This window comes from Trachemys scripta, chromosome 6, assembly GCF_013100865.1.
Source record: "Trachemys scripta elegans isolate TJP31775 chromosome 6, CAS_Tse_1.0, whole genome shotgun sequence".
NCBI classification, from domain to species: domain Eukaryota; kingdom Metazoa; phylum Chordata; order Testudines; family Emydidae; genus Trachemys; species Trachemys scripta.
Window position 1 is genome coordinate 80590745 of NC_048303.1, and position 13792 is coordinate 80604536.

At 40.6% G+C, this 13792-nt stretch overlaps 1 protein-coding gene across 8 annotated transcripts in view; it reads left to right on the forward strand.

Annotated features, from left to right (window-relative positions):
• SEMA4D (semaphorin 4D) overlaps positions 1–13792 on the forward strand; it is a 149533-nt gene that overhangs the window by 88941 nt on the left and 46800 nt on the right. For all 8 annotated transcript variants that reach the window (XM_034774342.1, XM_034774335.1, XM_034774343.1 and 5 more), the window contains exons 2-3: positions 5149–5540; positions 12965–13110. In XM_034774342.1, the coding sequence (XP_034630233.1) occupies positions 5447–5540; positions 12965–13110 (240 nt within the window). In that variant the 5' untranslated portion in view covers positions 5149–5446. The remainder of the gene's footprint in view (positions 1–5148; positions 5541–12964; positions 13111–13792) is intronic.

A 13792-nucleotide genomic window follows, 5' to 3' on the forward strand; every position in this document is an offset into this window, starting at 1 on the left:
GTTGGTGGGAGAAAGAAGGGGGGATGGTTAATTTCTCCTTGTTTTAAGATCCAAGGGGTTTGGATCTGTATTCACCAGGGAATTGGTGAAGGTCTCTCAAGGCTACCCAGGGAAGGAAATTAGCCTTGGGATGGTGGCAGTGGACCAGAGCTAAGCTGGTAGTTAAGCTTAGAAGTTTTCATGCAGGCCCCTACATTTGTACCCTAAAGTTCAAAGTGGGGATACAGCCTTGACAGTCTTTCAGGCCCCTTTCATCGTTGGTCTCTCTGTTAAGTCTGTCAACAGTAGTGCCCGTTGCGGTGCTAGTTTTTTGGTAGGGACATGTCTCCAACAGAAAATGGCCTGAGTGACTAAATTGTGCCATACAGTCCACCAAGCATACTAACATTCAGTCACTACTAACCTGTGGCAAGTTCAAGCTGGTGACAGAGGTGAATGTGTCTTTGTTGCTATAACAGTATTTTAAGCCATCTAGCTCCCCATTTTTGTATTTTAGATTTTACTGTTTTACTCTCCATTGTTTATGTAATAACATTTTCAAACCATGGAGGCTTTATTTCATACGCTCTCTTGAGTATGTCGTTTATTTTACCATTGTTCCTTTGCTGCATCAGAAATTGACATCTCTTATTTCTCTGTCTGTGCACTAACATTATTGATGAACACAGGGACATTCACAGCTCTGGAATTCCAGCTGTGCCCTGGAAAACTGCCATGTGCTCTGTTAATTGTTTTTTTTCCTTGTATAAAGGTGGTATTTCAGTCAACATTTGCTATAGAGCATTATGGAGAGATCATACAGGCAGTGTGCCCTTTGTATTGTGATTAATTGCAGCCAAATGATGACTGAAAAATTCTTGGCAGCAGAGTATATATTTTAACATTATGTATTATTATTTTAAATACATCTACCTTTGAAAAGTTATAGCTGTGTTATGGAACATAGAAACATTCCTTGCCCTGAAAGAACATAGCCTAAATATTGAAAGTTGATAGTATACTTAGGGTTTCAAGGTTGCTTTATGTATTCTTTCTGATATTTACTTGCTTTTAGGCAAATTATGGCTCATTTTTAGGATTAAATCTCTTCACAATTACTTAATTTTCAGAAGTGCTGAGCACTCATCAATCCCATTGAAGTCAATGAAAATTGCAGTAGCTCAGCAGTTTTGAAAATCAGGCCACTGGTTTTGTATATTCTGTGTTATTTTCTTTCTCTCACTTGAATTACATCAGAGCAGTCTCATACTGAAACCTTGCACTCTCGGGATAAGTTCCCAGCAAGTGTGAATGAACCAACCCCTAAAAACAATTTTCAACTCTGAAAAAATGGTAAATCCTAGGCATTTTCTGTGTATATTGTATATAAATATATACTGTAATTTTTGCTGTGGTGGATTTGGCCAGGTTCTGTTACCCTCCAGCTTCCACTGAAACTAATGGGGGATGAGCATACACACCACCTTGCAGCATTGTGTCCCTCAGTACAGCATATTTTGTACTAAACTACCAAAAATATATATTTTTAATTGTGTTACAAGTTGGCCCTAAACAGACTGTCCTGTAAGTCAGATTTTTTTTTTTTATAAATTGGTTCATTTGCTGATCAACACAGGGAGTATAAAATGTCTTATTTCTGCTGGGCAGCCAGAAGGCTTTTCAGTCAGCATAGAAAAACGAGCACTTAATGAACCAGGCAGACAGTTTTTATTCTTCCTCAGTTTGAGACGATAATGTAGTTTGTTTGTTCCAGACTTTCCTTGTCATTTTTCATCATTTAAGAAAGGTGAGATAGCCCAAGACAGTAACCATGGCAACTAGTAAGCGCCGATACTTTTCCATCATGGGGCTATAGGATTAAAATAATTCTATTTTGGGACTCATAAACTTACAGGACACTAGCAGTATCACTCTGGAGACCTCTCTTTCATATTATAGAAGGGTTAATAGGTCATTGCATTTTCAGCTGCCTATTAAATAAATGGAAGAGAATGATTGCCTCTATGCTCCAATGATATTAGTGCTATATAATTATAAAAAAAGAGCAAGAAAGAAGGTGAGAGGAAAACTGATTAACGTGGACTGGGGACCTTCAGTAAGCTAAGTGATAAAATAGAAGAAGAAATTAACATTCAACTGGAATGGGAGCCAAAAGAAACTAAAATGTTTTGCCATTTTACAAAAATATTTGCTCTGTTTTTTACACTGCTACTAAATTACATGAAATAAAAATACTAAACTGGTTCTTACTAAGTTAAGCAATGCCTTAAAAGACTTCTATTGCAGCACCTAGTATCCACCTCCTGTGACTAGATCACTGCTTAGGAATCACCAGGAGTGGAATGGATTACATAGGCAAACTCTGGAAGAAGAAGAAGAAATTACCGTAACTGTAATTCTTCAAGATGTGTGCTCCATATGTGTGTGTGTATGACCTGCCCCCCATCCCTCCTATTACAGAGTCTGATAACATCCAGACTTTGTGGGGTAAAGGAACTTAGAGATGGGTGCGGTGGCCCTGCCCTTTATGTGCTCAGTTGGAGGCAATGTAATTTGCTGTGTCAGGGAAATGAGAAGATTTGTAGCTAGGATTTTCTTAGGATTTTTTTGGTGGTGCTAAATGCTAACTATATTTCACTTTGTTCCTTTTATGGAATCTAACTAATGTTTGAAGGGGGATTTAAAAACAAAACCAGAAAAACCTTTGCAAATCACCTTTAATATGTGTGGTGTATTAAGTATTATATTCTTAATATCAAAGAAACTAACTGCCCTTCAAAATGAAAACTATAGCAGTCTTTAAAATTCTGCTTAATCTAAATGTGATTTAATCTGACTACATGCATTCAGATTCATCTGCCACTGGTGCAAAGTCAAACTTGACAGCTTTTCCCTAGGGCCTCCCTCAATCTCACAAGGAACCAAAAAAAAAAAAAAAAAAAAAAGGGCTTGGAGTCTTTGATTTTGGTTTGGTTCAAATGCTTCCATAGCTTACTGTTGTATCCTTAATTGTCTTAGCAAAATGGTGCCGAACCTGTCAGACATAGTGCCTTGTCAGTCCCTTCTTTGTGCTGTAGAATGGGTGACTTTCCAAAACTACTTCTAGAGGAAATGAAGTATTTGGCACCACAGAGTGTTTTTTACCAAGGATTTCACATTTACAGCACATCCCTAAAATAGTGTGTATGTGTTGGACTTGACCATGGACAGATAGGAACTAGTAATAAGCAGAATTTTATTATGGGCCAGGTTTTGATAACCTTACTGTGATGGGGCACGCCTCCATCCCAATCAGGAGAAGACGCTTCTGGACTCTTCCAGTAATAAATAGGGAGACCTACAGAGCCTGCTCCTCTGGAGGATGCAAGCTTAAAAAGGAGAGCATCACAGGAATTTGTGGCAACCAGAAGGGAAGTTGCTGTGCCTCAGAAGTAGCTGACTCTTTCTACAGAGTAGCTGAGGGAGAAACAGCTGACAAACCTCCATCGACCACAAGGCCTTAACAGACCCAAGAGCTGATCACCATGGGGCAAGGGGCAAAGATAAACCCTGACCTGGGGTCCAGCCTTGCTGGACTGCTATAAACAAATCAGACCTTTATAGACTCATAGACTCATAGACTTTAAGGTCAGAAGGGACCATTATGATCATCTGGTCTGACCCCCTGCATGCTGCAGGCCATAAAACCGTCCCTACCCCTTCCCTGGACTCTGCTGTTGAAGTCCCCAATCCTGTTTTAGGTGACTTCAATCGGCAGAAACCCTCCTGCTAGAGATCCCTGCCCTATGCTGCGGAGGAAGGCGAAAAACCTCCAGAGGCTCAGCCAATCTGCCCTGGAGGAAAATTCCTTCCCGACCCCAAATATGGCGATCAGTAAGACCCCGAGCATATAGGCAAGAGTCTCCAGCCTGACCCCTGTCAGCCATTATACAATTTACCTACCATTTCTTGGTTTTCCTTGACTACTATGTTTTACCATTAAACCATTCCCTCCATTTATAGGAAACTCAGAGACTGAATATTAGTGGAAGACCCCACACTGGAGATTCTGGAAAGGCTGGAGTAAGGTTCCAAAGCAGGAAAAGGACTGTGGGAGGAGAAGAGCCTCTGAAACCACCCAAGTGTGATTCCAGAGAAAGGCCCAGCCTATTTCACTTACTCACATTGAAATGGTTTGTGAAACCGCTTGTGGAGTAAAATACTATGATATCCTTACATGAGTGAGGAAATGAGAATTTAGGCCTGTATTCATGTCTTGGACCCACACATCTCTGATGACTGATTTGGAGCTTTTGAGTAGGAAGGAGACTGACCATAAAAAAATTAAGGTTGTTGAAAGAGCAAAAACATTTCATTTTGGGCAAATAGATGTCTTGATTAGAGCCGTGCAAATAAAGGATTTTTTCGGTTTGTTGAGAATGCTGAAAAATGGAGAAAACAAATTTGCCTCATACTGAAAACAAATTTTTTCAAAAATTTTGATGAATTAAAAAGTCTAAGTTCTTTTTGTATTGGATCAAACAAAAATATTTCATTTAAAATTAAAGTATTTTTAATTATTTTATTTTTTTTTAAATAAAATTGAAGGAAATTTTTTAAAAAAAAGTTTTGAAACTGAAAAATCAAAACATTTCATTTTGAAAACATTGAAACAAAATGGTTTGACTTTTTTGGAATGTTTTCTTTCAACACAAACAATTTGGTGAAACGTTTTCCCCAGCTCTAGTCTCAACATGATTCCGGAAGAGATCATGTTGAAATATAAATTTGCTAAACTCACCATTGTATTTATTTTTTTTTATATTTCAGAAAAGTAGAGTTTAAAAAAAAACACGTTTAAAGGCAGGAAAAGATGTAAATCAGAGTAGACTTTCCTCTTACATAAATGGCAGTACTGTGCGCCTCAAAATATGAAATATAGTATGGGTAGTAGATGGAAATTATTGTTGTCAATATTTGCTTGTAGTTATCATATAAATTATAATTTTATAATCATGTAATTTGTGAAAATTACTCTTTTTATAAACCCTGCATAGAGTTGTTGAAGTACTTGCCAAAAATACCACGTGGCTGTAAACCATTGATCTTTTTGAAAACTCAACCCACTTCCTTCTCTTTTTTTTTCCCCACCCTCTTTCCCCTATGCAGTTTCATTTACTACTAAGACAAAACGGAAGAATGTTCTCAAGAGGCAGAATAGTTGCTGAGAAACACTGTGGAAAGTGTGAACAATCTCTGTATTCTGCGACCTGGCAAATGTTTATTACCTTGGAGAAGTAATCTATTGGATGCATAGGCTTGGGAACATCTTTCCAACCTGTTTATTGCAACGTTAGTTCGGCAATGTCTACCCTGTAACATACTATTTGGAACTGGAGATTTCTTCTGCAAAAGGAACATTAGGTTGCAGTTATCCTCCAACTTCCATAGAGCAAGGACTCCTATCATGGCTCTCTCTGGTTTGTATGCAGCTTTGGGTTTATTGTTTGGAGCAGCAGCAGCATTTGGTCCAGTACCAAGAATCACTTGGGAACATAGAGGTAAGAACAGTGACTTAAGTAGTGAAATGTACAGAATCTCCATAGTGTGTGGGAGTCCTATGTAATTTCTTTAAACACTTTGTAACAGAAAACAATTGAGGTGATATGGGCCCTGCCAGTCCCTTTCTTAACTCCTCAAACCCCAGCTTAACAGAGACTTTGCTTAGCTGTTGCTATTACGAAACTTGAATGAATGATCAAGGCTAAAATTTTCAAAAGTAACTAGTGATTCTGGGGCCTGATTTTCAGAAAGAGCAAATGTCTGAACACCAGGCCCCTTGAATTTGTTCCATTTTCAGCACCCAAATAGGAACCCTGAGTCACTAGTCACTTTTGTAAAGCATGGACCAGACCTTCACTACAAGGAAAAATAACAATATAAAAATGTTTGTTTAATTGACTGTTTCTATGCTGTGAAAAATATGCCAAATCTTCTTGTTTTGCTTCTTAATATGAAACAAATTGAAAAATTCCTATGATGTGTCTTCATATGGTACATAAGGTGACACCTTCATGTATTTCTTTTATCAAGCATCATTACAGCAATAGAAAGTTCTGGAAAGTCAAAGTTAGGGTAAAATCAGATTTTGTTTGCTGAAAAAGAATATAATATATTACTAGTATGGATTTTTTGTTCAATATATTGTCATTGCTCTCTAATGTGATTTACTGAGTTAGGGAAAAGTGCCTGCCCCCTTTTGAGAGAGAGTAAATTCTTGTCTGTCAAGTGTCATAGCTAAGGCTACAATTTTTTTCAAGAAGGTTGCGGAAGTCACAGAATCCATGACTTCCAGCGACCTCTGTGAATTCAGTCCTGTCGTCCGGGACCTGTGTTTGCAGGAGGAGCCCGCAGCTCCCCGTGGCTGTGGGTGCCAGGGGCCCCCAGAGTTCCAGGACTCTGCGGGTGCTGGGGGTCCTTCAAAGCTTCTGGCCTCCATGGGTTGTGGGAGTACCCCGGAGCTTTGAGCCAGGGGACCCTGGCAGTTTTCCCACCAATTTCTTCCATCCATGTGCGAAATAAATTTTGTTATGTGCACCGAGGTATGTGCCTATGTGTGCCACCAGTAGAAACAAAAAACCTAGATATAATACATATTTTTAAAAATTTACCATAGGGATAATTACTCCAGCCAGGACAGGTTAGGCATTTTAGAAATCATTACTAAAATAATTAAATTTAAGTGTAAGAGAAATCAAAATTATGAAATACATAGACGAGTCAAACACTAAAATAACACTTCGAAAGAATAAAATTTCAGAGAATATATGTGCATTGCAGGAAGTACCAAGAAGTAACAACAAAAATAATACAAGTATGTGTTGGGAGGTGAATGAGAGACACACAAAGACGTGTGTGACACACACACACACACAGTCTCTGTGTGTGCTGGCTGCTGGGGAAAGCCGTACACTATCTCTTTAAGACACTCACTGAAAGCTCTCCTGCTCTGTCGGCTGCCCTGTTGTCTCCCCTCCCCAGCTCTGCGGAGGTGGGGTACGTGGGGAGGGGGAGAGAGAGAGCACACATGTGTGTGTGAGACAGAGAGACTGTGTGAGCTGGCTGCTGGGGAAATCTCAGAAACAGTGCACTCAGACACTCACCATTCAGACCGCAGCAGCTCTGAGTCCTCCTGAACCAGGCTGTCCCCTCTTCCCTGCTCTGTGGAGATGGGGTACAGGGGCAATGGGAGGGGGACACCCTGACATCAGCACACTCCCCACCCCCTTTCCCTCCCTGCACAGCCAGCAGGGTCCCGGGAACAACTGCAGGACTGCGCAACGTGGAGGGAGGGGCACCTGAACACATGCTGCTGGCTGTATGCATCACTTAAATCTCTCCTGCACACCGCCCAAGTGCGCAGCTTACAGGGAACACAGGACCCTGGAGCTATGAACCCCTCCAGGTGGTGGGTGCCCCCAGAGCTCGGAGCGGCCCCCGCAGCTGCCCAACTTCTTCAGGCAGTGTGGGCTCCCCATTTTGTCAGGGGTATTTTTAATAAAAGTCAGGGTCAGGTCATGGGCTTCCATGATTTTTTCTTGATTGCCTGTGACCTGTCTGTGACTTTTACTAAAAATATCTGTAAAAAAAATCTTAGCCTTGGTCATAGCCACTAAGCTGTTTGTGTTGCTACATAGGAAAAACTGAGTTTAGGAGGATCTTGGCACTTTTTTGTCTAGTGGAGTCACTGTAGGTCTCTTAGGGAGTCCTACATACTGTACATTTCTCCAGCCATGCTGAATCCTTTTGCAGGATTGACAGAGAAAAGAGACTAACATGTCTTATGATGGACAAATAATAAGGAGAAATTGTCCACAACTGAGAGGTAGTCAGAAGCCCAAGGTTTCGTTGGCTACTTAGCATAAAATAAAATCCTGAACAAAAGTTTTAGAACAGAATTATTTACATTCCTGCTAATTAGCAATCATGTCCAATAACTCTGTTTAGATCTAAATCACATCCTGTCAGAGAAATGTGCGGCAAAATCTCTCAGAGAAGACCTAGTAGACTATTTTGGTGGGTGGATAGAATCAGTTCCTTACTAAGCAGTTCATGCCTTTTTAAAACTCTGGAACAGGGCTGTTGTCCTTGCACAGTAACCGTTGTCCTACCTTTTTTTTTTTAAACTTACACTTACATTACATAGTACAGGTTTAAATGTAGTGTGAATACAAAACAAAGTCCCATTGATTGCAGTAGAATTTGAAATAATACAATAGCAGACATGATATTTTGTGAGAAGAAGTATCTTGTCAGTGCAGTCATCTTACCATTCAAAATCTTTTAGCAACTGTTGGAGCGTGTCAATGTATAGTATTGTATACTTTGTGTAGCCATTTCATTTATAGTTTCAGTTGGTCCTAATCAGTCCTAAAGCCATTGAGATCAGTTCATTGTTAATTGAAGCCCTGTTCCTCCCTGCGTATCTCTCTTATGTTACTGTTGATGAAAAAGAAATGCAGAAAGTTAAATTACTATTAAGGGGAGAACTTTGTAGGGATGGTGGGGAAGGGGAACTTTGCAGGTGCCTAGATATGCAGCCCCCTTTGCTACTTGAAGCTAAAATTCTTAAGTCCATTCTTAAGGTCTGACAGAAATGTAAGTTCTTATAACTCATCCGGTTTGTGAGCTTAGGTACAAGTCCACATCTCAGTATAAACTACCAAATAAAGAGTAAATAAATATTTGATCCTTTTCCCCATCTGCCACGTGATGACATGGAATTGGAACGCAATCCAACTTCTTCACTGAGCAGTTTTTTCCCCATAGCCACTATCACATCTAATACTCATAACCATTCTGATTTCCATTAGCAGAAATGGAACAAATATGGGGTGAAAAAGTAAACCCATGGAATTCTACATGCTCTGTATAGCCCAGGACTTGAATAATTTTTGGAACACGGATTATAAGGCAATAAAATATGTTGAGCTACTGTATGTAATGTCTGTGATGTTTCTTTCTAGATACCATAAAGGTTGTTTTTATTGTGTGAGGAGGGAATCCTGCGTGAAGGATGCCATTGAGTCCTTGACTCCTCCTGACTCCGCAACTGATATGAGAGGCCTGCAGTGTGTAGTGAAGCAAGCTTATGGCCAGTGTGAAGAAAGAGCCTTAAGCACAGATGTCAAGTACAAATGAGTTTATTGTAGGAAAATATAAATGGACATTAGGACCACAATAAAATACTGGCACAAGGCCCTGAAAATATTTCCCATGTTTATTGGTATAAAGAGCCAGGAAACACTGGTATATAAGATTTATTACCTTGGAGAAAAAATGATGTATGCAAGGTTTGGATATCTTGGAGCTCCCATATAGCGGTGACTACAGTTAGCAGCAGTAGTTTCCCTTGGTTTGATTTAGCACTGACCTATACCCTTGCCCCTGAACACAACCTCTCCTCTGTTCCCTATCCAACACCACAATGTCTTGTTCTCCTTTAGGCACATACAACTTTTAATTTTACATGTCAGTCTTAGGCATGTTGTATGGAGATATGTACTTACATTCATATTTCACTAAGAAGGGGAAATTTTAGCATATTGTGAAGGGGGCCCTGGGACATCCTTTGGAAAAATATTTGAAATATCAGATGCAGTTTCCTGCATTATGGAAGACTCTTTAAAGACAATAGAGAAAACAAATTTTATACAAAAATATGTACAGGCCTGTACCTAGTATTAATCTGGAATTTTCTGCTACATTGCTAAATTAGGGTATGTTTTAAATACAAACATGCACCAAAATCATAGGGCCTCAGCCAAACTATGCATATTTCCAATTGAACTCCCAATTTAAATTCACACAACAGCTATACATTAACATGTTGCGTGCAGTCTCTTTTAATAAGGTGAGGGATTTTCTGTTTGTTCTCTTGGCAAAGATTTATGTAACGTGTCGGGAACTCAGCACCGCGGCATCTCCTGCTGGTTGCTCTGGGAATTAGCTATGTCCTAGCCGTGGAGCGCCCTCTGCCTGCTTGGCTGTGCTGTCTGGGACCCACGTTACACCCTGGCTTGCAGCATCCTCCGGCTGTGCCCCTGCTCTATTCTCCCCTCTTCTGGGGATATCAGCAGTCCTCCGTTTGCACCTTCCTTCGTGGCCACCTGCCGCCCCAAAGTCTAGTCCCTTGCCTCAGGGACAAGGCACAGTCCATTCGCCCTGCTCCTCCATGGTAAGGTGCAGTGTGGGGGCGGGGGGGAGGAGGACCCAGGACTGCCCACTACTCTGGGTCCCGCCCCAGAGACCCTTTAGCGGCAGCTCCCATTGCCCTCCTTCAATCCCCTCTTCTCCCTGTGTACCCTGGGCCACTTCCCCTTGGCTCTTTCACCTTCTTGGCCCTTTCCGTCAGGGGCCGCCGCCTGGCAGGTAACAGGCCCGGAGCTCGCTCTCTGCTCACCTGAGCCTGCCCAGCACTGCTCTAGCCTAGGTGCTCTGTCTACAGGGAGCCAGTCCTTCTCCCTTGCTTGTCAGGAAGAGACTGCTGTCTCCTCTGCTTTGCAGCCTTTATATAGGGCCCAGCCTGGCCTGATTGGCTGACTTTCTGCCCTTCTCTAATTGGCCGGGTTCTAGGGTGACCAAATAGCAAGTGTGAAAAATCGGGGTGGGTTGGGGGATAATAGACACCTATACCAGAAAGAGCCCTGAATATCGGGACTGTCCCTATAAAATCGGGACATCTGGTCACCCTACCGGGTTCTGCACAGGCTCCCTTCAGCCTGCTTTAACCCCTCCTCTGCCAAAGTGGGCAGAACATATGTAAGAACATATCTCCATACAACTGCCCCACTACGAGTAGGGAATATAGTGACTTTCTCTATCTCTCAAATACACATGCAGCCAGAGTGAAAGTGAGGAAGAATGGGGGATAGCAGAAAGGAGCTGATAATGAAGATGGGGTATGATATAAAGCAGTGGTGGGCAACCTGTGGCCACTGGGAGCTGCGAGGGGCCGTGCCTGCAGACAGTCAACGTCAGCAAAATGTTTCGCGGCTCGCAATCAGACTACCCTGATGGGCCCAGGTTGCCCACCACTGGTATAAAGGGTAGAGCAGAAAAAGGAACAAAATGGTAGACAGAATGAGGAAAAGAATTGAGAGAGGGAAAGGAAATTTATTTCATAGGAATTAAACATGAGCTTGTCTGGTTATTAGTTCTACACGCAGAGAAAATTTCTTCTTTGTGCTAAGGTCCGCAGAGGAAACGGTTTTCCCATCTCATGAATATTTTTGAGAATTTAAATTTTTGTTTTCCATCTTGCATTGGGACAAAAAGTAAAAATCTTGAAAATACTCACAAACGAAAAACTGTTGTCCCGTCCCTCAAGCGCCTCTCGCCACCCCGCCCAATTTAGGTGATTAAAAATGTTCCAGTAATTTTGAAAAGTTTCATTTTTATTTTGACTTTTTGGTCTAATTAACTTATATTTTGAAATCAAAAGTCGTTTTGAACCTGAAAATTAGAATATTTTCATTGAGAAAATGTCAAAATAAAATGTTTTAACAATATGAAAACTGTTTTCTCTACGCTTTTTCGAGTTGGAAAATTCATCTAATCTGATCCAGTTTCACAGTTTTGGTTTTGATGCAAAAACGACTTGTAAAATTCCTAATTAGCTCTAGTCCACAAATCCATTACAATGGTACTTCAGCTGCTTGCAGCTTTGGTGTGGGCCAGACCTGTCAGTCATTGGCAGGAGGGGAACGCCCTGTCTCTGAAGTTTCCCCCAGTTTTTCCTGCCTCCTAAGCAGCTGGCAGCTCAACCAGGCCTTTCTGACAAGTTTGCCCAATATTTTGTCTAATTCCTGTCAGCCCTCATTTCCCTTCTGAGGTGTTTGTGACTGATTAGGAACCTGCAGGCCTCAAGAGGACAGCTAGAAAGCCAAAGGCAAAAGGAGTGGCCTGTGTCTTCTGCTTCCCCTCACTCCCTTATCAAGTGTTTTGTTGCAAAGGTTGGCCATTTTGAACTGTTCTTTTGTACTTATCTTACTTTAGGATCAGAGAACTACAGCTTAATCCATTTCACTGGCAGCACATAGTGCTGAGACTAAAGCAGTTCCCTGCAAGAGCATGTTACAATTCTCTGTGCTGATGGTGGCACAAGATGTCTTGTGGATACAAGTTTGGTGTACGAGGGTAAATGTAGTTTGCTACCTACCCCATCAAGGTGCATCTTGGTTGGGCAGTCTAACACTTCGTTCAGTCTTGCACAGGGTTAGTTAAGAATGAAGCAGAGCGTTAAAGTTTAAGAGTTTTAATGTAATTTTTTGTATGCTGTTGTGTGCATGTGTATGTGTACATAATATGAAATAAAGATACAACAAATGTGCAGTAGTTTTAAATCCCAGATGTAAATTAAACTGAGGTCAGCAGCACAAATCCCAGATATTAATTTAAATTTAAATCCAGGAAAAAGCTATTGTATGTCAGTGCTGCAATCCCAAACTCCTGACTAAGGCTAGGCCTACACTAAGGGGGAGGGGGGTCGATTTAAGATATGCAAATTCAGCTACATGAATAGCGTTGCTGAATTCGACGTATCCTATTCGACTTACCCCGCTGTGAGGACGGCGGCAAATCAACCGCCGCAGCTCCCCTGTCGACGGCGCTTACTCCTCCTGATGAGGTGGGAGTAAGTGCATTGATTTATCCGTCTACATGAGACGCGATAAATCGATCCCCGAGAGATTGATTTCTACCCGCCGATCCGGGCGGATAGTGTAGACTAGCCCTAACTGAACCCACGATTTAACTAAGCTTTTTGATGACCCTAAGATTTTTATAATATTAGGATTCTGTGTTCAGTTTTGCTGCTTTTAAGATGTTGTCAAAGTACTGCAGGATCGGTTAGATAGATCAGAAAAAGAAAAGTCCTCAAATGGTTTTCATTCTTTACATAGCACTGTTTGTTTTACTTTAACAGAAGTACAACTGGTCCATTTTCAGGAGCCAGAAGTGTTTAACTATTCAACTTTATTACTAAGTGATGACAAAGACGTTTTGTATGTAGGAGCTAGAGAAGTGATCTTTGCATTAAATTCAGTGAATATTGCTGAAAAACATCATGAGGTAGGTATGCATTTTTAATTTCCTATCCACCTTTAAAAAAAAAAAATTGCATCCCAGAATTTTTTGGGGTATATTTGTTTTTCTACAGTTATAGATAGTAGGATATTTCATGTAGCTATAGTGTGTAGACTATAGTAAATATATTTGTATTTATGTTGTGCATTTATATTATTCAGGAAGAAAAAATGACATGTAATTTTGTAGTGTCATTGAAAAACATGAAAGGTCAGAAGGAAATACTGATTTTTAAAACATTCTAGTAAAGATTCACTGAGGTATTTTATGTCTGGAACTGCTTTAATTACACTGGATATTTTTTTAAAACTGAAAATGTATTTTTTATTCTTTAAAGGATTAATTTTCAGTTTGGCAAATAGGTGATTTCACCTTGTGATTCCCATGAGCATTAGTGGGAGTTTGACAGTTTGCTCCATCCATGCACATTACTCTGAAAATTCACCCTGGAAGGACTGGTTACTGTGCTTTTTCTAATTCTAAACTCCGATGTATTTTTTTCATGTTACCTAGCAGTAAGAAATGTTAAATAGATTCTTGTATAAATGCCATTTTGGTGACCTTTTTTAAGAAAACTTGTGCTTTGCCTCCTAAATTCTGAAATTTTGAGCTCTAATTTTGAATATTAAAAAGAAAAACAACAAGCCATCTTCAGCAACCATGAATG